Source organism: Bacillus rossius, chromosome 7 (assembly GCF_032445375.1).
Source record: "Bacillus rossius redtenbacheri isolate Brsri chromosome 7, Brsri_v3, whole genome shotgun sequence".
Taxonomy (NCBI): Eukaryota; Metazoa; Arthropoda; class Insecta; order Phasmatodea; family Bacillidae; genus Bacillus; species Bacillus rossius.
Genome location: NC_086335.1, coordinates 47,928,349 through 47,949,973, shown reverse-complemented (window position 1 = coordinate 47,949,973; position 21,625 = coordinate 47,928,349). Strand labels below are relative to the sequence as shown.

At 32.2% G+C, this 21,625-nt stretch overlaps 1 protein-coding gene across 1 annotated transcript in view; it reads right to left on the bottom strand.

Annotated features, from left to right (window-relative positions):
• Positions 1-20,991, bottom strand: part of LOC134533973 (N-alpha-acetyltransferase 15, NatA auxiliary subunit) — a 133,969-nt gene extending 112,978 nt beyond the window's left edge. Inside the window, exons 1-5 of the mRNA XM_063371832.1 lie at positions 20,622-20,991; positions 16,087-16,171; positions 13,167-13,429; positions 11,093-11,227; positions 6,524-6,671 (exon numbers count right to left, since the gene is read on the bottom strand). Coding sequence (XP_063227902.1) covers positions 6,524-6,671; positions 11,093-11,227; positions 13,167-13,429; positions 16,087-16,171; positions 20,622-20,678 — 688 coding nt within the window. The 5' untranslated portion in view covers positions 20,679-20,991. The remainder of the gene's footprint in view (positions 1-6,523; positions 6,672-11,092; positions 11,228-13,166; positions 13,430-16,086; positions 16,172-20,621) is intronic.
• Positions 20,992-21,625: the final 634 nt, after the last annotated feature.

Below are 21,625 nucleotides of genomic sequence, written 5' to 3'. Positions count from 1 at the left end.
TAGCCAGGATTTCTGTATGGGGGGTGTTTCAGAAGCATGCCCCCCCCCCCCCCCCCCGTATTAAAGCTGGGAGGGGGCGGGGGTCCGGGGGGGTCCTCCCCCTGGAAAAATTTGGATTTTAAGGTGTAAAATAGTGCTATTTTAGCAGTTTTTGGTTCTTAAATTTAAATATTGTAATGGTAAAAATTTTTATTAATTTTAATATGAAATTTGTTTGAGTGATGAATAAGAAATTAATTAAAGATTTGGTGCTGGGAGGGTGGGGGTGTTTGAACCCCTATCCCCCCCCCCTGGCTACGCCCCTGACAGTGGTATCATCCATCAATTTTTCTTGGGACTAATGTCGTGATCAAAAAAAATTCACTGTTTGTTAAAAATATTTTAAATTTTGAATAATTTGATATTTGATTCCAAAATTAAATTTTTAAAAGAAGCTGAATTTCGCAAAAGCCTACGACCAATGTATATTTGTTCTTTTGTTTTATTTTGCAGCGTATCTGTATCATGCCCACCATCTTAAGACGTCCAGCTGTGAGCAGGCACGTTAACAAAAAAAATAGGGATGGGGCGACCGAATCCAATATCCGCCGAATCCTAGGGATTCGAAGATTCGGTGGGTCTGATATTGGATTCGTCAAAGGATTCGGTTTTTTACTATTTACGGAAAAAAAAATACAGTAAAACTCGCTTACGAGGTTCCGCATGGTAGGTTTTTCCGTATAAAGCGTTTAAATTGCCCGAGGTCTCATCATTTACGCCATTAAATGTGTGATATAAAGTCCGTTAAATTTTTTTCTGAAACTTCCTGTCTCAAATAATGGCGCACGTAAATATGAAGAAAAGACAAATGAACAACAACATACGAAGAAATATGGATGATGTACCATAACTACAGTACAAACCCAATACAGTAGAACCTCGATGATACGTTCCCGTTTCATACATTTTCCCGTGTCATACGCCGATTAATTTTGGTCCCGCCGAAAGTTCTATATTTACAATGGTTTACTTTCCCGGAACATACACTTATAAAATCTTTAATTTCCCGTTTCATACGTTTTTACGAAGCGGAAAAGTCCTAAAATTCACAAATTTTTTTGTTATATTCCTCCTGATAAACTACGTTTTAATGCTTTTATTTTGAAAAACGTTCATTGTTTACCTTTGCAAACGTAAGAAAATAACTTTATCGCACCATAGATATGGATAGTATCGGGAAGACTGTGCACTTCGCTATTAGCATCTATGGCCAGCACCAAGCGAGACTAGTGGCGCGAATGATATTGAAAATGGTGCACGCGATTTACCAAGGCACGGATCTCATATTTTGTGCATTCATTAATAGTGATGGGTCGATTCCGATTCCGGAATCGGTCGGTTCCACCGATTCCAGTATAATCGTGGGATTCAGAATACAATGGTTTTGGAATCGACCATGACCGATTCCTGCATTGTTTTTAAGTTTGCAAAATACATCTCCCACGCAACGTAAGAAAATATTAAAATGCATGCAAATATAATTTTTAAACTACATAATACAATCTTTTTTTACGTTACTGATTTACGAATTACGGTGATTAACGTATTTATTTACTTGCACCGCCATTTTCCCTACAGTACAAATGCAGTATCTACTTTCCCGCTTTAAGCGAAAACATTTTTCGGAAATTAAGTTGCAGCAGCACTGCATTTAATAGTAAACCTTCAAAAATAATTAGACAAAACCATAAATGTTAAAAGAAAATTATGTAAATGTAAACGGCAAGTAAAATAATGTAAACGTTAACTATTTGATCATGGCAGCTACATTTGCCATTGTAAACAACCTAATTTTTTTTTTTGTTTGTGCTACCTGCCATGGAAAAACCATACGGCCATGAACAAAATCTTTGGTGACGTGAACGTGAAAATTAAGATGTTTCACATCTCCGCACTTTAAACTTTAAAGAATTAAAATGAAATAATTTTTGAATGAGATTTTACCCAAATTCACAGTGGATTATTGCGACCATATTAAAATAAGTGTAAAAGCAACATAACCAAATTGCTGTAATTCGGCGTTCTTGTGCGTGTTCAGCGATGCTTATTTTACATTAGATATACCTATTTTGGAAAGGCAGTTGGCTAATCTGAATTACCAAACATTGCTGCTGAAACGTTCGTAAAGTTTTATTACCAAACATAAACAATCTTTTGAAAGTAGTTGTGTTAGTTTTACAGAATTGTTTCCGATAAATTTCTGAAATATATTAAATGTTCACACGTGATTATTTGAAGAGTTTAAATATTTTATGTAAGAAAATCTCACCATAAAATGTGGAAATTTTGAGATGCTAAAACATGCACAGAACATTCTTACTCAAGAACCTAAAATTTATCTAAAATTTATTTTCTCTTTACGGTTGTGAAGAACTGCAAGACTGGATGGATTTATTCTTTTCACCAAGTGAGATAATTAAGTTCTAGGTAATATATTAAAACGTAAGCATTTCTGACATTTTATTTTAGTGTGGTGCATATTTGTTTCTTGTCATTTCCATCATAATGAGATAATAAAATTTTATTTTTACATTTCCCACTTTTTATTTTTTTTTTGCCCTGGCCCCTTGAAATATGTATAATCGAGGTTATATTGTCATTTTATTTGGATCATTATTTAGTTGTGCTTGAAAATAAAATTCTTAACCTAACCGTACAAACCTCTTTTTTTTTTTACAATTAATTAATGTAAGGTATCTAAAGTTGGTTAAGTTATAACATTCACGTCATAAGACATATTTGATTATTGGCAGTGTTTGAACACGTGTTTTGTCTAACTATATGCAAGGTTAAAAAGCCAAATTGTGCTAGAAATTCAAGGTAGCGTAACTTGATGGTAATGAATATACTTTTTAACATTATATAAGCTGTATATAATGTTAATTTCTGCACAGAAAATGAAAAACAACGCAATTACATTTTTAAAATCATAAACAACCTTTTTTTTCTGAGTATATTACTCTGTTGAACATTGTCAGATAAAGGTAAATATTTACAATCGCGGTAGATGCCAAAAAAAATGCTAAAAATCCGAAAATACTTTTATTCTATGCTCTTTCACTTCCTCTTTTCAAATCAACCGGCGGAGATAAGAAATTCCAAATACTTTAGGAGATATGGAATTTTTAAATTTTCAACATGTAGAGTAGCAGTATTTGCGAAAAATAATTCTAAAAATCTGAAATTACTTTTATTATATGCTCTTTCACTTCCTCTTTACATTAAAACCGGCGGAGATAAGAAATTCCAAATACTTTAGGAGATATCGAATTTTTAGATTTTCATCACAATACCTGTGAATTCAGGCGGCCACCATTGTTTCTTGTTTACGAGACGAGTATGATTTTTTTCCGCGTAGGTGAACCGACCATTGTTGCTTGTTTACGTTAATGATTTTTTATTTTCGCGACGTAGGTAGAACGACATCATTTTCTACTAATGGCAAAGGAATGTACCCGCCTCTAACGTATCTGAGTTTTTAACGTTTCAAATTTTAATGTTTTATTTGTTGCGCAAGTAATAAGTAAAAAAATTACGTGAGTTCCTACCGTTCATCCTTTGTCCCGGTTTGTTAGGTCAGGTCAGCTACATTATAAATACTTTAAAACTAAACAACCATTAAAATTAATTTTTATTATTTTTAATGTCTGCTTAGTTTGAAAGTATTAATAATGTAACTGACCTGACCTAATCGACCATTTTAATTAATTAGGCATTCACGAACGGTAAATCAAGACGCACATAAAGTTCTGCCATTCCCGATTACACCCGAACCATTTACCTTCGGCCAACCTCGGTTTTATTTATTAATATTTATATTTCTCTGTTTCTTTTACTGTAGCTATACTAACCTAACTAACCGTCCATAGTGTTTTAAAGTGTTTTAATGTAGCTAACCTAACATAACATAACTATAATAAAAGTATTTTCAGATTTTAATAGATACTCCTAAACAAGCAACAATGTAATCGTTCACCTACGTCGCGGGAAAAAAAAATCATACTCGTCTCGTAAACAGAAACAATGGTGGCCGCCTGAATTCACAGGTATTGTGATGAAAATTTAAAAATTCGATATCTCCTAAAGTATTTGGAATTTCTTACCTCCGCCGGTTGATTTGAAAAGAGGAAGTGAAAGAACACAGATTAAAAGTATTTTCAGATTTTTAGCATTTTTTTTGGCATCTACCGCGACTCTACATATGATGAAATTAAAAAATTCGATATCTCCTAAAGTATTTGGAATTTCTTACCTCCGCCGGTTGTTTTGAAAAGAGGAAGTGAAAGGGCACAGAATAAAAGTATTTTCGGATTTTTAGCATTTTTTTTGGCATCTACCGCGATTGTAAATATTTACCCAGATAAAAATTAAGGAATCGGAATCGGATTCGAAGAATCGACCCTTTAATTTAAGAATCGAAAATGGAATCGGAATCGGTATATTTTAGGAATCGGCCCAACACTATTCATTAATCTTTGAACTGAATATACTTGTTTGTTATTGTTTTCTTACGATCGGATTGTTTTATATTTTACGTTTCTCAAGTTAAAATTTTATTGAAAATTGTTCTGTTTGCATAAAGTTGTTTGTAAAATGAAACAAACCAGCAAAAATTTCTGTTTTTCTTTTTACAATAGCCTAATTTTTTTATTTCTAATTTAGGCTTGGTGACTTTTCCCCTCTCCAAGAAAGGACTGCTTTACTTGATTATGGACTGTATTTTACATTTCTGGTAGTGTTATTATATGTATATATAATGATGAATTCATATCTTTCATTAATATGATGCAATTATTTACACATTATGTATTTAAGTTTAATCTGACATTGGGCTGGTATGCTAGATTGAAAATTTTTTTTATTATTGCCATTCCCTTTTCATACACTTTCCCGCATCATACACCATTTTTGTGCCCTCCGTTGAAAAGTGTATGACAGGGGTTCTACCACAATAAGAACTAAAGATTCTTTGTAGAGTACCATAATTACTACAGAAGCATGATAGCTACCATATTTGCACTATAGTTACCGTAACAACCGAGATGTATATTTACCGTGATAGTAATGTATTATTTATTTATGACATATTAAAGTAAAGAACATTGTTGAAAAAAAAAGGATGTTAAACTTTGATAGGTACGGTTGGCACATGTTGCTAAGAAATAATGCGATGTGAAAGAATGCAGTACTACTACGAAAAGTGAAAATGGTACTCGTGGATTTTTAGGTTATGGCAGTCTCTTTTGTTTTTCAGTAATATCGGCCGAAAATTAACAAGCGTACTGTATCGGAAGTTGGCAGAAATGCCGATCAACTAAATATTGGCAAAATCGGCTTCTTCAAAACAGCTCTACATTTAATGACATGAGTAAACATATTTCAGACTTCAGGATATTGAAAAAGACTTTAATTTCCATGTAGGTTTATGTGTGAATGTTTTTTTTGCAAGTGTAAATTGAATGAAGTAAAATGCTTTTATTTTTATTACTTTCAATTGATTAAACTTTAATGACCAGTTACAGATATTTATGACACTAATTTTGAGGTTAAGCAATTTTACTAAAGCATTCCAGCCAAGCAGGTTGCCAGCGAGAGACGCTTCTCTTCTGCTGGAAACACTATCTCCAATCGTAGAGATAATTTAACTCCTGAACGTGCAGAACAAATTATTGTTCTGCATGATAGATTAAAGAACAGAATTTAATAAGACTCTGACAATCTCTCAGAATTATTGTGCTGAAAAGTGGAAATGTTGAAACAATGTGAATGTACTTTTCAAACAACATGATTTTTGGTGCTAAGTTTGTTGAAGCTCAGTAAGGACTCCAGAAAAATTGACAAAGATTAAATTTTCCCAAAGATATGTTACATTTATACAAACATATACTTGGTTGTGTTAGTTGGATGATATCAGTTACTAATGAACCAATGGAAACAGGTAAGATTCAATGGAAAAAAATGTTATTTTTTTCTAGCAGTCCGAAATGTAAACACACACTGTAAATAGTTACCCAAAATTAATAAGCCCACTTCATTTTAATACTTTATTCAAACATTATACTAAGTTTAAGATAAAAATAATTTCCCAAAAGTGTAACTGTACCACAAAAGCTCGAGCTCGGCGCGAAGTAAAATTCTTAGGCTTGCAGACCTCTAGCTTATTTATAGAAAAAATCCTAACCGCTAATCTGTACTAAAACTGAAATTTCTCAAGAAAATTTTTTTGTCTTTATATACACTTAGGCTATACCAGAAATGTACCAAACTTCATGTGATAAAGTCAAGGGACTTTTAGTACAAGCAGAATACATCTCACTTACATTAGATATGTGGACATCATCTGTTAAAAGATTCGGGTTTGGGTTCGAGATTCGGCAATTCCAGTCGTGGATTTGAGTTAGGATTCAGATTCGAGGAAATCAGGATTCGCCCCATCCCTAAAAAAAAACTAAATTAAAAAACATGCAAGGCAGCGCGTGCTCACCACAGGTCTCCATGACGGACAGCTTGTCGCATATCTGGTCGCTGTGCAGCTCTAGGTGGTCCAGCGCGTCCTTGAGGGCCCCAGACTCCTGGATCACCATGTTCTGGTACAGCAGCAGCTCGCTGTGCTCGTAGTCGTACGAGCTCTTCTGCAAAGAAACAACGCGATCCACCGACATGGACGTCACACGCCCAAAAACTCCCCCCACGTTCGTGCCTCCCACTTTGTAGCAAACACGCCACCACAGCAAACATTGACAAAACCATGTCGACATGCTTTTAAGCAGAACTAGGACCTGCCATCAGAAATTTTGCAATGTAAATTTTTATAAATTTAAAATTTAGTATATTCAATAACAAGAAATTTTTCTCAACAAATTTTCTACCAATTATATACCTATGTACATACTGATGTATGTGTATATACAGTAAGTCCTCGGTTTACGTCGGGGTTACGTTCCTGAAAACCGCGACGTAAATAGAAACGACGCAAAATGAGCCATGTTTCATGCCACCGGCCGACCACGGCCCAAGGTCGGCCGGAAGCGCTGGCATACAGACGTGACAACGGGCAATTTTATCAGCAAATTACAACCGACAGCGTGGGAAACAAGTCCAACTAGTACTTCTCAGCTTTATAGAATGGTTATTTAACCAGCTGCTTTATTACCTTTATTGATTGAAATATAAAAACAGATATATAGTCGTTTGTAAGACATTTTATGAAGAAAAAATCATAAATTGCAGTGAGCTGATACTGTAGGCCTACTACAAATGCATTTAATCACGATAAAGTTAACAACGGCACGTTTAAAACTCCGGCCAACTCAATGATATCATAGCGACTGAAGTGTAGAGCTGTAGCAAACCGTATGTATTCGTTACTGAGTAACGGGTGCGGCATCTAGTAACAAGTAACGAAACGTTACACACGAATGCATTTCGTTACTCGCATTTTTCGTATGTTTTACGCATGCGCGCGCTTATTCGTTACAAAGAACGATGTTTGTTTATTAAGGAAAGTATAATTTGGAAATTCGTCGTCCAAGTTTTTTACTGTTTATTAAAGGTATTGTGTGTGTAGACAAAGTTTGAGATTGGAACAGAAACAACGTAAGAAAGTATTTTTTACAAATTATAAATATGTATGTTTTTGTTTTTTATTATCGCGTATTTTCACGTTTTTTGTTCTTATCTTAAAAGAGATATTATAATAAAGCTGCTCTAATGAGATTTTATTGTTTCTTGGTTAACAAAAGCTGTTAATCATCAAATACTTTTAATTGCTTATATTCGATTTATTATTATTTACGCGACGTCATACTGTACGCGTACGAAATACGACTCGATTCGTTGCTGTTACATAACATAGCATGTTATGCTGTATCAGAAGTAACGATTAACGATACGAAAGTAACGAGTACTAATTGTTATAGTAACGAATACATACGGGTACACTTTTTTTAGTTACTTTTACACCTCTACTGAAGTGCCAAGGAGTTGGACGAAAAGGGGTAGGAGAAAATGCTGTGTCGTTGCGGGAAGTAGATAACACTTCTACGTGTGAGATACGTGGGTGGCCGAGCGGGCGGACTGGTAGTATTGCATCACAGCGCGGAGAGCAGCGGAGAGCAGGAAGCGTCCCTCATGATGTATGATAAGATAAGGCGGTGAACGTGTAGCTTACGCTACATAGCATAAATTAACTACCGAAGTAAACAAAGAATTATAAACGAATTATATACGGTGTTTTGGTTAAAATAAAGATTTACGGTCATTGTAAACGACGTTAAAGTGAATCTGCGACAACTTAAATTGAAACATGAGTACTCAAACATTAGCGACGTTAATCCGAAACGACGTAAATCGGTACGACGTAAATAGAGGACTTACTGTACGTAGTAAATTTTTCTCAATTAAGTAAGTTAATGTGGACTGTGGCAACCTCAGATAAGCGAAAAATCTCGGATAACATGGATATAATATGAAAACTGTCTGTGTTTTCAGATGGCCGAGTGATATAATTTTTCGGGGTCATGTTTTTCCAACTATTCTTCATTGCATGTATTTCACGTCACTTCATGATTCACACGAGTAAATGTCATCTTTGGGGTAAATTTTCGTTTGGCCTTTGACAACATTTGGAGATCATTTTTTAGGTCCTAAAGCAAAAATTTCCCATACTGAAGCTTCAGGTCAACCCATTTAATACAATACCTCTGTTATTAAAGAATCTACTGCATTTACTGTACTTACAAATTTAGACATATTACATGTTTTAATTTTAAATTATGATAAAGACAAAATCCATGATTTTTAATGATAAAATCTGGTTGTTTTTAACACCATAAAATCTTGGCTTTAACTATTGGTCATTTATTGAGCAAATTGTGTTTACGCTTTACGATAAACTGTATTATTACCTGATTACTAAATGTAAAAAATTATTTGATTAGGCTCGTAGAATATAAGTTATTACTTTACATTATATTTACTGAAAAATTTCTCCAACTATTTATCAATTTGTTGTACAGTTTAATTTTTTTATGTTTTTAAATTCACAAAAAATTCAATGCTAGATTAATTTTTTTGGCCAAAATTCATATTTTTATAAATTAAAAAGGTTTATTTTCTCCCTTACAAAGAAATAATTTTACCTAAAATACTTTATCATAAGTATTTCAAAATTAATCAATGTGTACCAAAAACCATTTCAAACAAAATAAGCAAAGTTTATATTCACTGAAAAAGAAAAAAACAGTATAATATCACTGTGCTATATTTTCATGGAATTCTCCATTTACGTCAAAATTCTATCATTAATGTAACGGTAATATAAGGAGATTAATACTTAAGCCAACTGCATCCCATACTCGATGAAAAACCAATATGTAGACAAATAAGAACTGCTTTATTGAGTGTAAATTCTTGTAAAATAAGTAATACCTACTTTGTGACTGTGTATTCTTGGAAAACAAGCATTACTTATTTAGTGAATATGAATCCATAATAAGCAATACTTGTTTCAGCATCTAAAGATTGAAGATAGTTCTTGCGTACAATTAAAACCAATGCTTGTTTCAATACATGTTTATATGATGACATTTGAATTCCATCTTTAATCTTAATATTCTTGATTCTTCTTTCTTGTGTTATTGTGTTACCGTGCACACATAAGCAGCAAAAAAAACTGTATTTTCATGCCATATTTACCATCATGATTTTAATAAATTAATTTTAAACAGCTGCATTTATCAAATGAGGATATTGCAGACGGTGAATGTCTTGATAAAATATACATTGGGTCAATTGTAGGGGTGTGCGGGATCCCGACGCTTCGGGAAAAAAGTCGGGAAAATAGGCTTCCCGAAATGCCGGGCGGGAATTTTTTTACTCCCGAATTTTTCGGGAAATTGTTTAAAAATTTACAAATGTTTACTAATCATGTGAACATGTTTTCTATCAATTCAAACTGCTTTTACAAAAATATTTTTTATGGATTCGTACAGTTTTGAAGGGTTTCCGTACTATTTAAACGCAAAACATCTTTTAAACTTATGCCGATCATAGCGACAGCTGTGGTGTGCAGTGAATTATGATAATCGTTTCACATATCTAATTGGAATATAAAAAACGTACATGGAGTACCTTAAATATTGTATGCGCTCATAAATATATTTCTTCAAGGGTACAAATTTGCAAGATACGTGAATAGTCAGTTATATAACGTTATTGCCGTCACCATTGAATACTTAACCTAAAACCACCGTGTGTCCTTAGACACAAACAAAACATGCGCATCTTTTCGCCAAAGATATAAGAAATACTAGACTTGCATTACATAAAGAAGCGTAACCGTTCTCATTTCTTGATAGCAGTGGCGATGTAGAGAACTGTATTGGCACTTTGAAAAATATGAAATCACGTAGTTTTACACCACTGCTCACGAGTATCTAAATATCTATGATTTTGCTTTGGGAGAAAAAAATAGTTGTTTACTGTTTAGTTTGGCGGGCTTTGTCGGCTGACGTTACGTTATTAGGTTTGTGCAAAGTATCTGTTCCTATATTCGATGCCGTTGTATATTAAAACAAACTAGCAGCCTACAAATAATGGAGTTCGCAACCGATCAGCCTGTTACTTGTAAACCTAAAGGTGTTTGGAAGTATTTAGAACGTCTGACAGACAGTAAATCCCTGGCAAAGTGTGTCTCGTGTGGAAAATTTTTGAGATGCGAGCATGGTAGCACGTCTGGATTACTAAGACATCTCAATAAACATCCCTCTATAAAAAAAGAATTTGAGGATGCTAAAAAATATGAAGTCGCCGCTGAAAAAAGGGCAAGTGAAGCAGACAAAAGAAATAGCAGCAAAAAACAACTAACTTTGCAAGAAACTTTTAAATGGCCACCTTCTCATATTAGAATTAAAAATTTTCTTTTTTTTTTTTAATTTTTCCCGATCCCGTCCCGTTTCCCGCGGGAATAATTTATTTTTCCCGAAAATTTCCCGCAGTACAAAAACCTATTCCCGCACACCCCTAGTTAATTGCACTAAGGTGTAGTATTTACCAGCTGTGTATTTCTGAAGGCCTCCAGTATCTTTAACGCCATCTCGTAATCTTGAAGAAGATGATAGGCCATGCCGAAACCGATCCATGATGCTCGTTGTGTTGGCCGCAGCATGAACAACTGATACCTTGTGTCCTGCGTAAAACAACACACTTGGTAATTTGAAAAATACAATCAGAAGCACGCACATCAGGTTTCCTGGTATCCTGTGCACACTATATCCCACATCACACACAAACATTTGATAATAAAAAAAAAAACACAAAACCTCATTAGCATTTACATCTAGGTGAAAGTACTTCTGACTGAAGGAAAATATTTACAATTTACTATTACAATACATGCTGGCAAAAATTAAAAAAAAAACCAAATTCTGGGTAACAAATTTTTTCCATAAACTAAAGTTAAATACACGAAACTGGATATAAAATACCTCACATAAGTAAATCTTTAATATACAGTAGAACCCTGTTATAATGTTTTTCAAGGGAGCACAAGAAAAAAACATTATAAGCAGGAAAACGTTATAAGCAGGAAATCTCAATTTAGCACTTAACAATGTTCGAGCTTTGTACCAATGGACTCACAAAGCTATGTAAACAACTTTAATGTTAAAACCAAAGATAGTATACTTGATACATGAATTTTCTGAAACAAGCCAACAATTTTTCAACTTCTTCTTGTTCCCTGGTTAAATTTTGTTTGTCTTTAAAGATACACTGCCACATTTTTGTAAAATTGTCTCACGATTCATGATGACAACATTAAGAGTGAGAATGTCTACTCCTTCGCCACCTGAAAATGTTTAATTTTGGGATTCCTACGTATGAATGGAAAAAAAAAAAATATTTGTAAGCAATAGAAAACACTTATAGTTATGCCCTCGCTCAATGGTTGGCAACTTAAATATCGTAGGATTATGTACGTGCATCTGAATACCCACTGGAATGGCAAGGAAGAGAATAGTTGACTAAGGATGCCAACTGACACGTAACTATGAACATTGTGTACCTTCATTATATTGCATAAAATTGTATTTTAACAAACTTCATGTATTGTATGGCAGTGATTGTAAACATACATAAAGGAAAATTTTTATCGTAAGTGTTGGAATAATTTGGTTTTAAAACATTTTTTCCCCATTTATTGAATGAGAAAGCAAACATTATAAGCAGGAAATTACACTTTATGAACATTATAAGCAGGAAATAAATACATTGTCCTTATGGGGGAAATATTGGGACTTTAAAAATATGACATTATAAACAGGAAAACATTATATGCAGGAACATTATAACAGGGTTCTACTGTAACACTATATCAACATGTGACAACATGTGATGTGACAACATCAAAAAGAAAACAAACTTTAGAAAAGGACTCAAAAAAATCATTTGGTCTTAAGCATGATACTGTACATATTAATTATAATCTTAGTATTTACAACATACTTCAGTGTTTGCAATAGTATTTGAGAATGCAAGTACTATTCCGTTTACAAAATTCTTACAAATTCTAATCACAAATAAAAGTTTCAACAAACATAATTATAAAAAAATCTTATATTAGTAAAGCATGCACGACAAAATTTACATTCAACTACTCTGATATGGGAAAAATATTTTTATAAATAAATTTAATGATTTATGGTTGCTTTGACATGATCTAACACAAGAATTCAAATATGTACATACAATAATTATTAATTACGTTGCACATTAACCAATTTTCCTTAACTTTCAACCAACTTGGATTATTGGTGTGAATGTAGTGATACAATTAATAAATTAATAAAATCAATCAATATAATTCAATATTACTTTAATTAATCATGAAACTTAAGAGCAGAAATATAAGGTATGTAAAATATCCAACAAAATCAAATAAATATAAATTTAAACGCACCCAGCCAGAGGAACATAGTCATTAAAGCAACTACCATTAATTATCGCTCTGCAAATTGTGACTATCAGATTGATAACCCATTATCCTGCTATGTACACTTAAGTGGCTCTAACAGTGATGTATCTTACATTAGGATCTACACTAATAATTTTATCAATAATTTTCTTACTCTATAACCTTCTAAGTCTCTCATCTGTATTTGGAGCAATGACAAGTCCCTTAAAATCTGTATGTTATCCTTCTCCCATTTGAGCGCATTTCGATAACACTTTATGGCTTCATCATACTTCTTGTCCGATCTTTGAAGAAGTCCGTACACGTGCCAACAAACATGAGACTTGAGGTCATTACGCAGACCTCTCCTCACATACTCGTATGCTTCTTCTTTACGTCCCAGACAGTTCAATGTGAGACCTTTCATCGCCAAGGTTTCTGTTACAAAAAATAACACACAAACATCACAATATTATAAACAATCAAGACATAAACAGTTATTTCTTTCTGTTGTAAGCAATCACAAGAAATGCAAAAACCTGCTATAAAAAAAAGAGTATGTGTAACTGTACACGTGATAGGTGTGAAAAATCTTTTCCAATTCAAACTTTGACTCGTAAACTAATCACATAGGGTGAAATGCCAGAGAGAGAAGACAATTTTCTAAGTAAACATGAATTAACAAAAATTATTACTCACTTCAAAATAACTGCTCAGGATATGAATAATTATTGATCAATCAATAATGATTCATGAACAATAAATATTACCCACGTTTAAATACACTATAAATAAAAACTGTGCATGTTACTGTTACTTCAAACAATTCTGCCATTTGTAACATGAATGATATATGAAATTCATAACAGGTACCTCTCTCTATGCAGGAAATGCAGGGACTGTCTCAACAGTGCTCTATACGCTGCTGGTTGAACAAGGAGGAACGCGAGCGCGCTGTTAGCAAATATAAAATTCAAGGCACTCATAACTAAGTGTATAGGATACCTATATCTATTTTCTGAAACAAGTACATGCACACATTTATCTCTCATTAATTTATCTCTCTCAGTTCTATGTCACTATTTTCACATATTTTACTTATTGTCATTAAATATTTCATATTTAACAATAATTAACTATGTACTGTCATTATCCTATTAAACCTTTTTACTGATACCAAAAATACCAAATATGAAAATTTGATTTAGGTAACCCTTTACTTTTCCAGGGTGTCGACACAAATCTGTAATAAAATTTTCTTGACCTTTGCTGACAAGAATTTTAAAGTTCACTTTTTTATTTTTTTAATAATTTACCAACTTTGCAATTTTCTGAATTAAATAAATAAAATTCAGCCTCCACTATTCCTACTTATTATGATCCAGGTCAAACAAAACCTTGCATACACCATTTTATAACGTGTATGATATGCACTATAAAAATCTGGTTTCACAGTTTGGGTTACAACAGGAAAGAGCATAAGATTTTCCCCTCAACATACTATCATTGGGCAATTACCATAACTTTTCCAAAATTTCAAATAATAAACTGTCTTTCCCCCTTTTGTGAAATTTCACAATCAATTATTTTAATATTTCAAAATAAGAGAGTTTTGCGTTTCTTTTTCTTGTGTTCCTGTTTCTTAAATTCTGAATCCTGCGATTCTTCCACCAAGCCTAGGTAATGTTAGGCTATTGTCATGCATTTTCACCATTTAACTAATGATAAAGGTAGGTTAGGTCCAGTCAGTAATATTAAAAAAAAATTCAATTACACAAAAGTGTGTTATCACCCTATCTTCCCACAAAATATCACTTAAAATAACGATTAAAAAAAAAGTAGTTTTAAGTGGAAGGAACGTATATTGGGTGAAATCTTAAATCTGCCCCAGGCTGATTCCTTATAGTGTTAGTGTAAATGTCTCTTCGGTCTATTTTGGCTTTACATTTTGTCCACAGCAAGGTCAAATCATGGATTTTAAGGAAAGAATGCTCCATGGTCTAGGTAGGGAATCACCCCAACATTTGCCTCGAGTATTTCGGAACGTCAAGGAAAACCAAGCCCACAACTTCTGAAATTTAAGTCCAGAAGTCTTTCCAAGGCCCTAAAATCTACAATTACAAACAAGTGTTTTTACTTCTGCTTTAAATGCAATAAGTTCAGTCTTCAGATACGTTCTACAGTAATATGGGATAAATAACCTGATAACATATATTTTATCATGCTAATCTGATACAAATTTTAATTGAATTATTTGTAATATAATTAACTTTAATATAATTTTTAATAAAGTATAAAAATAACATTTTTGACATTTCAAAATTTTTTTAAAATATTTAAACACAATATTACCTCAAAAATTACCCCAAACATATTTTGACTTTAAGTTAATAAAGAGGAGTAAAATGGAGCTCAAACAAAAACCATAACTTAATATTAAAAAAAAATCCCTAAATATATTTTATGCTAAAAACTAATTGAAATTTATATTCAGTGCAGCACCATAAAAAAAATTGCTAAAAAATTATTTTTTGTTAATTCTATGATAGATAGTAGACAGAAAAATATTGCCTTGTTTCCAAACGCATAAGCAACATTTTTGCATGTTTTAAAATACTCCAACCATAGAAACGATGGGGAATAAAAATAAAAATTTTACCTCAGATTTAACCCACCATAAATTTTCCCCACTTATCCTTACAGATTTACGAAATTATTTCCTAAGTGGTTAAAAGTTTTTAATATTGTTCTAGTTACGAACTCAAAGGCAGTTGCGTCGTAACAGACTGACATAGTAGCCACAATGTTGGGCACACAACACAAAAATCCTTTTTACTCTGAAGGGTGTAAAAATTTAATTCTAGTCCCATTGTACAATTATTGTATTATATTTTGACCACTTTTTTTTTCTAAAACAATATATGAAGTACTTTTTCATTTTTATTACAAATATACTTTCACTCAAAAAGTAACATCTTCACAACTAGCTCCTCTGTTTTATGCCCCTTGAAAAATGACTATGCAAGCCCTGTTTTCTGTAAAAATTATGAAGCATACCACTTGAAAAACAGTTAACAAACTCAGACAACACTTACCGCCATGTTCTGAATATTTTGGGTTGGTGAGGATCTGTTTTGCAAATTTTAACCCATTTTTGTACTGCTTCTGCTCGTAACATTTCTACAAAAAAGAATTATAATTAACAAATAATTTTTGTCGAATTAGTACAAGCATCAGCTTCAAGTGTCTTCCTACAATCCTATACAGCATTAATTTAAAAATCTGGATATTCACAACTGTAATAAAAGGGTGATAGATATATTGTGTACAGTAAAATCTAGTCATGTTGGCTTTCAGCCCTTTTTAATTTCGATCTCTACATAAACCAGACAAATTAAAAAAAAACCTAATAAAATATATTAATAATAAAAACACTGGATTAAAATCAGAGCACTTAAAGAAACAATTAAAAAACATAAAAATGCATTTTATGAAATTACAGGCATAGTTATTGTTTTAAAAGGTGTGTATGATAGCAGCTGTACTGTATATCAAGCACTATACTTGACACGAACACACAGTTTGACAATAAGAACTCAATAGCCAACATTTTGAAAAACAAGTATTGTTCAATATAAAGGACATTTTATGTAAATATGTTATATTACATACGTATATTGATTTTTCACAAATTCTTTGGTTAACACAAATAGTCCTAGATCAGCTCTTTAGAGTTCTAATTGATTTGAGGTTCTAATTTCTGTATTTCTTAAGTATCAAAATAATATTTGCGTGAAATTAAAAAATAATTTTTCAAAAGCACATAATTACAACCAACACTTAACTTACTACTGACAAGAGACAGTACAGTATAACTACAAAGTCTAAATTGTTTTATGTATACCGTAATGTTATTATGATTACGTATTGGATACACATATGTTTGGACATAGATAAAACTTCAATGAATAAGAATATTTTCATGAACGTTATACAGTATTGAAACACATTCAAGCTATACACATAGGCTTTAATATCTGTAAGAAATATGTTCAAACATACTTAATGTTATTAAAACCACTTACACATGTTCATGATATAATTAAGTATATTTAAAATTTGAACATTGCTGTCATAGTACAGTAAAAGCCTTTTAATCCAGAACATCGAAACCACTTCCATCCCACTTTAGTGATTATATTTGATAACTGAATGCAATAACTGAAATACCAAAGAAAAATCATTAATTCACAAATGTAAAACACAGGCCTAATAAAGCACATAAACCAAACTTTCCAGAAATTTTAATGATCATTAAGTGACTTCTTACTGAAATTTTAGATGGTTGGTATTAGCAACATTAATTTTTTTAGATACAGTACTACTTCAAAATAAATAATACTTGAAAACAGCACTTAGGAAGCATAAACACTAATTTGTACCGAACTTTAGGCGAATGGCCAATGCAAAGTACATTTTCAGTCGCAAAAGAAATAAGTGAGTTTATCGGTACAAATAATTTTTTTATTAGTACATGCCTTCTGAACAAAAAAATACAACAGAGGGCATACTGAATGTATTGTTGTCGAAAAAACTAAGCATACGAACAGAACAACAATTATAGGCCTAGTTTAACTAAAGGTGCACGCAAAATTAATTTTTTATAGGCTTATAATGAGAACTTTAATCGATTTTTACGGATATATAAATTTGTTTACAAAGATAAATGTATCCCGATAAAACAATATCAAATATGACAAATTGAGACAAGAAATTGCCCCTAGCTTTTAGCAAGCGGCCAGCACTGTCTATTTTCAGTGGGTGATTCCTAATAAATTATAAGTTTTGCTATTAAAACCACAAATAATCATGTTAGCAACATGTCTCTACAACAAAATTTTACTTCATATGTAAAAACATTCTATTTCATGCAAAACATCTCATATTCATCACAAAGTAAAGCATGTTTTATTGACGCAAGCAAAAAGTTTATTTACCATGACTTCTTACCAAAAAATTGAATATTTTTTAAGGAGAAAAAAAATTTGTTTCCATAACAGATGTTTAAGGAATAAAACCACACCAAAAAAGAACCAATAAAGATCTCATCATGTATGGGGCATGAGTATTTTGAGCAAGCTTAATGCAGTTATCTACAACTCGGATATAACCTTAGTATGGAAATGAAAGGATCTGCTGACAGCCAAGTCAACCCTATCAACAAGGAGAGAGGGGCAGAAATACAAGTAATTAATGTTACCACAGCAATTCTAAATCACAAATGCATATTTAAATTGATTAATTTTTCAATTTTATAATTTAAACAGATTGCAACTTATAAATTTAATAGGAACAATACAAATCCAAAAATCAGTACCCTACATTTCTTCAATACAGCAACAATATAAATACTACAAATAATTGTTGTTCGTTAGTAAAAAAAAATATGTCCAATAAATTTTCATGCTATTTCTTTCATTTTTTTTAGTGGATTCAAATGCCAGAATCCCCCCAAATATCTTAACATGAGTTTGGTAGGGGGCCAGATATCAAAATTTTCAGAACCAAAGAATGCTAAAATAAAAATTTCCCACTGTAAAACCATAGCAAATAAATTGTTTATAATAAATTTGTTGTGTGTGCTGTGGTTTTTAATTACTTGCAGATAAAAAGGGAGTGGGGGGAAATCAACAAAGTTATAGCTACAAAACATTAGAAGAATGAACACACTCTTGTAGTCAATATTATTATCTATATTTTATTATACTATATGTGGCCTTAATTGTCAAATTTTGAAGTAAAACCTTATACATGACACAGGTTTGCTGAGATTCAACTGTCTTCCACCACAGACATAGCTATGGGGGAGGTACATGGGGTCTGGACCCATCCCATCCAGGATTTACAACAACAAAAAAATAAGCAAAGACAAATATAAGAAAATTGTAGCAACTTAGTTCATAAGGTTACAGAGAGATTATTTTAGAATTACTGTGATCCATGTTTCCTCCCCCGTAATAAACCGACATGCCTCACACACAGAAGCGGCAGGAATTGTTTTATTAAGTACTAAACGTATATAATTCCCTGAGATTTTAGTGTGACAACCAATTTTCTTTTAAAATCCAATTATAGATATACCTATGTACGTATATTTCAGTAACACCTATTATTTTAACATGTTGATTAAAAATATTGTGATGTGTTTTGTTTTGTTAATCATTGGTACAATCTAATGCTAGTAAAAGTGTCCAATAAGTAAATAAATCAATCAAACGCCAATCAGTGTCGTTCTAACATACATCTTTTATAAACTTTTTAAATCAACATTTTAAGATGACCCAGGGATCTTATTAAAACTAATAATTCCCATTTCATTATAAGAACAAGTACAATATTTTAACAAGACTTTTTAAAGGTCTGTAAACATACACTTATTAAATTTGTAGGGCAAATAAGGAATTACAGGTAAAAAATTGAGAAGGCATTACAGGTAAAAAATCATAAATTTGTCTCCTTATAAGTAATTATTTTTTTTAATGATACTGAAGGATTACATATGCTACATATAAGCTAACAGATTATGTATACTACATAAACTCTATAACTGTATGTAGAGTACTTGGTACTGAAATGACATATTAGTCCAGCCAAATAATGTTAAAAACACTGGCTCTATGTCACTTCAAACAACTTTAGTAGCCTAGTTTTTTTTTTTAAACGAGGCTTGCTAAAGCATTTAGATGAATAAGCAATACTGAACTTTTCTTAACCTAACAATCTTTTCTTGGATATTGTAGTACTACAAACTAAATTGAATCCTAAGTACCCAGATATTGTGTGTAGCATATACACAATTGCACTGAACTATGCAAGCACTGATAATGAAATATAAATGGGAAAATCTACCCCAGTGTAGCAAAAAAAAAAGTCCTTGCCAACTCAAAGTTAAATTAAATAGCACGACAAAAAAATTTTTTTTTTTTTTTACATTAGAATCTTGTATTGCCATAAACATACCTAGAATTATAATAAAAGGAAGGACAACTTTTTGTTTACATTGAATATGACACAGCATTTTTCCTATGAACATTTCATAATTAAATAACGGCTATTGCAAATCCAAAAGTGTAAAAACTTAAAAAGCAACTACACAAATAACAAAGGTTTAATTGTCTCGTATACGTTGCCTAAAATAACCACCCCGACAGTCAGCCCAATTACGGTGGGCACCAAACACTTGTTACACTTACTATACTCATTAGCAGCTGATTGACACGCGTAAATTATAAAATGCGACTTAAACTTATAGTACGTTCCTTAGCTTAAATAGTTCACAATAACGAAATTCAGTATTTGTTTACAACCAACAAATTGTATAGGTTAGGTTACACAAAATGCACAAAACAAAGTCCCAAATTAAAATTAATATCAAACCAGACCCAAGAACACTCTTATGAAGATTAACTTCACTATCAAGACAAATATTTTATATACATTCTTCTTTAAATTACCGTGAAAACTATTTGTTTTACCGAAGCGGCGGTAAATTCAGAGGGCTGGACCGAGTATACTGGTTGGAGAAGCAGCAGGATACATTTATTTCAGATCGTGGCATTTCTGAACTTACCAGTATTCTTTTGAAAAGAGCATTTTCTTTAGGTGGTAAAGGATTACTAGAGGGCATCCTTATCTTCCCTTTGAGTCCGGTAAACGTACTTTTTCAACGCAAACCTCGTGGGCTCTGCTCCAAGATGGCGAAACAGATCACGTGATTACCTAGGGGTGTAGAGGGAGGGTTAGAGCTATCATTTGTTAAATACACGCGGTTACAATTTTTTAAAAGAAACACAAAAGATAAAAATTCAGCTTAGAAAACTATACCAATAGATGGTAATAATTAGCTAGTATTAAACTTTTTAAACTCGGCGTTCTAAAAAAGTGAGGTTGGCGAGTTTTCTAAACTTTGGTGATTTATGGATTTCGATTATTCCTAACTCCATGGACCAAGGAATATATAAACCGTGGGTAAAAATTCAAAAATAGATTATACCCTAGAGAAAATATCGATTGAGTATATTAATATACGACATAAAAGCAAAGAGGAAAACGAAACATTACATTATTGTTTAAATTATTACAAAACTTGGCCATCGTCCAATCCGGCCAAAACTGAACTGCAAAACACTACAATTTAACATTTTTTTACGGACAAATAAAATCAATGAATAGTATAATTTTAAAAATTCGATTTTTGTGCTATTAATATAATTAATTCAAATAAACTAAGAATCTAAAATAAATTAACATTTTGCTAATTGATTATTGCTTGTATCTAGTATGCCTTATTGAAAGTATTTCTCCTGTGGAGGAATTTAAATGGTGTGTGCGAGAATTAAAAAAGGAAAATCAGAAATATCACTGATTATATAATTATTTAATTCTTTTACAACTCTTAGTTTATTAGTTTATTGAGTACAAATAAGAGAGTGAATTAATACGAATTTAATGTCTTACTCAACTGAACAGTATAAAAGAGTGTGAGACCCAGTCCTGTCAGCACGCTGCAGACAAAACTATCACAGTCACATCACTTCCCTAGCAGCATGTCAAGATGCCGGCCTCATGGCAATG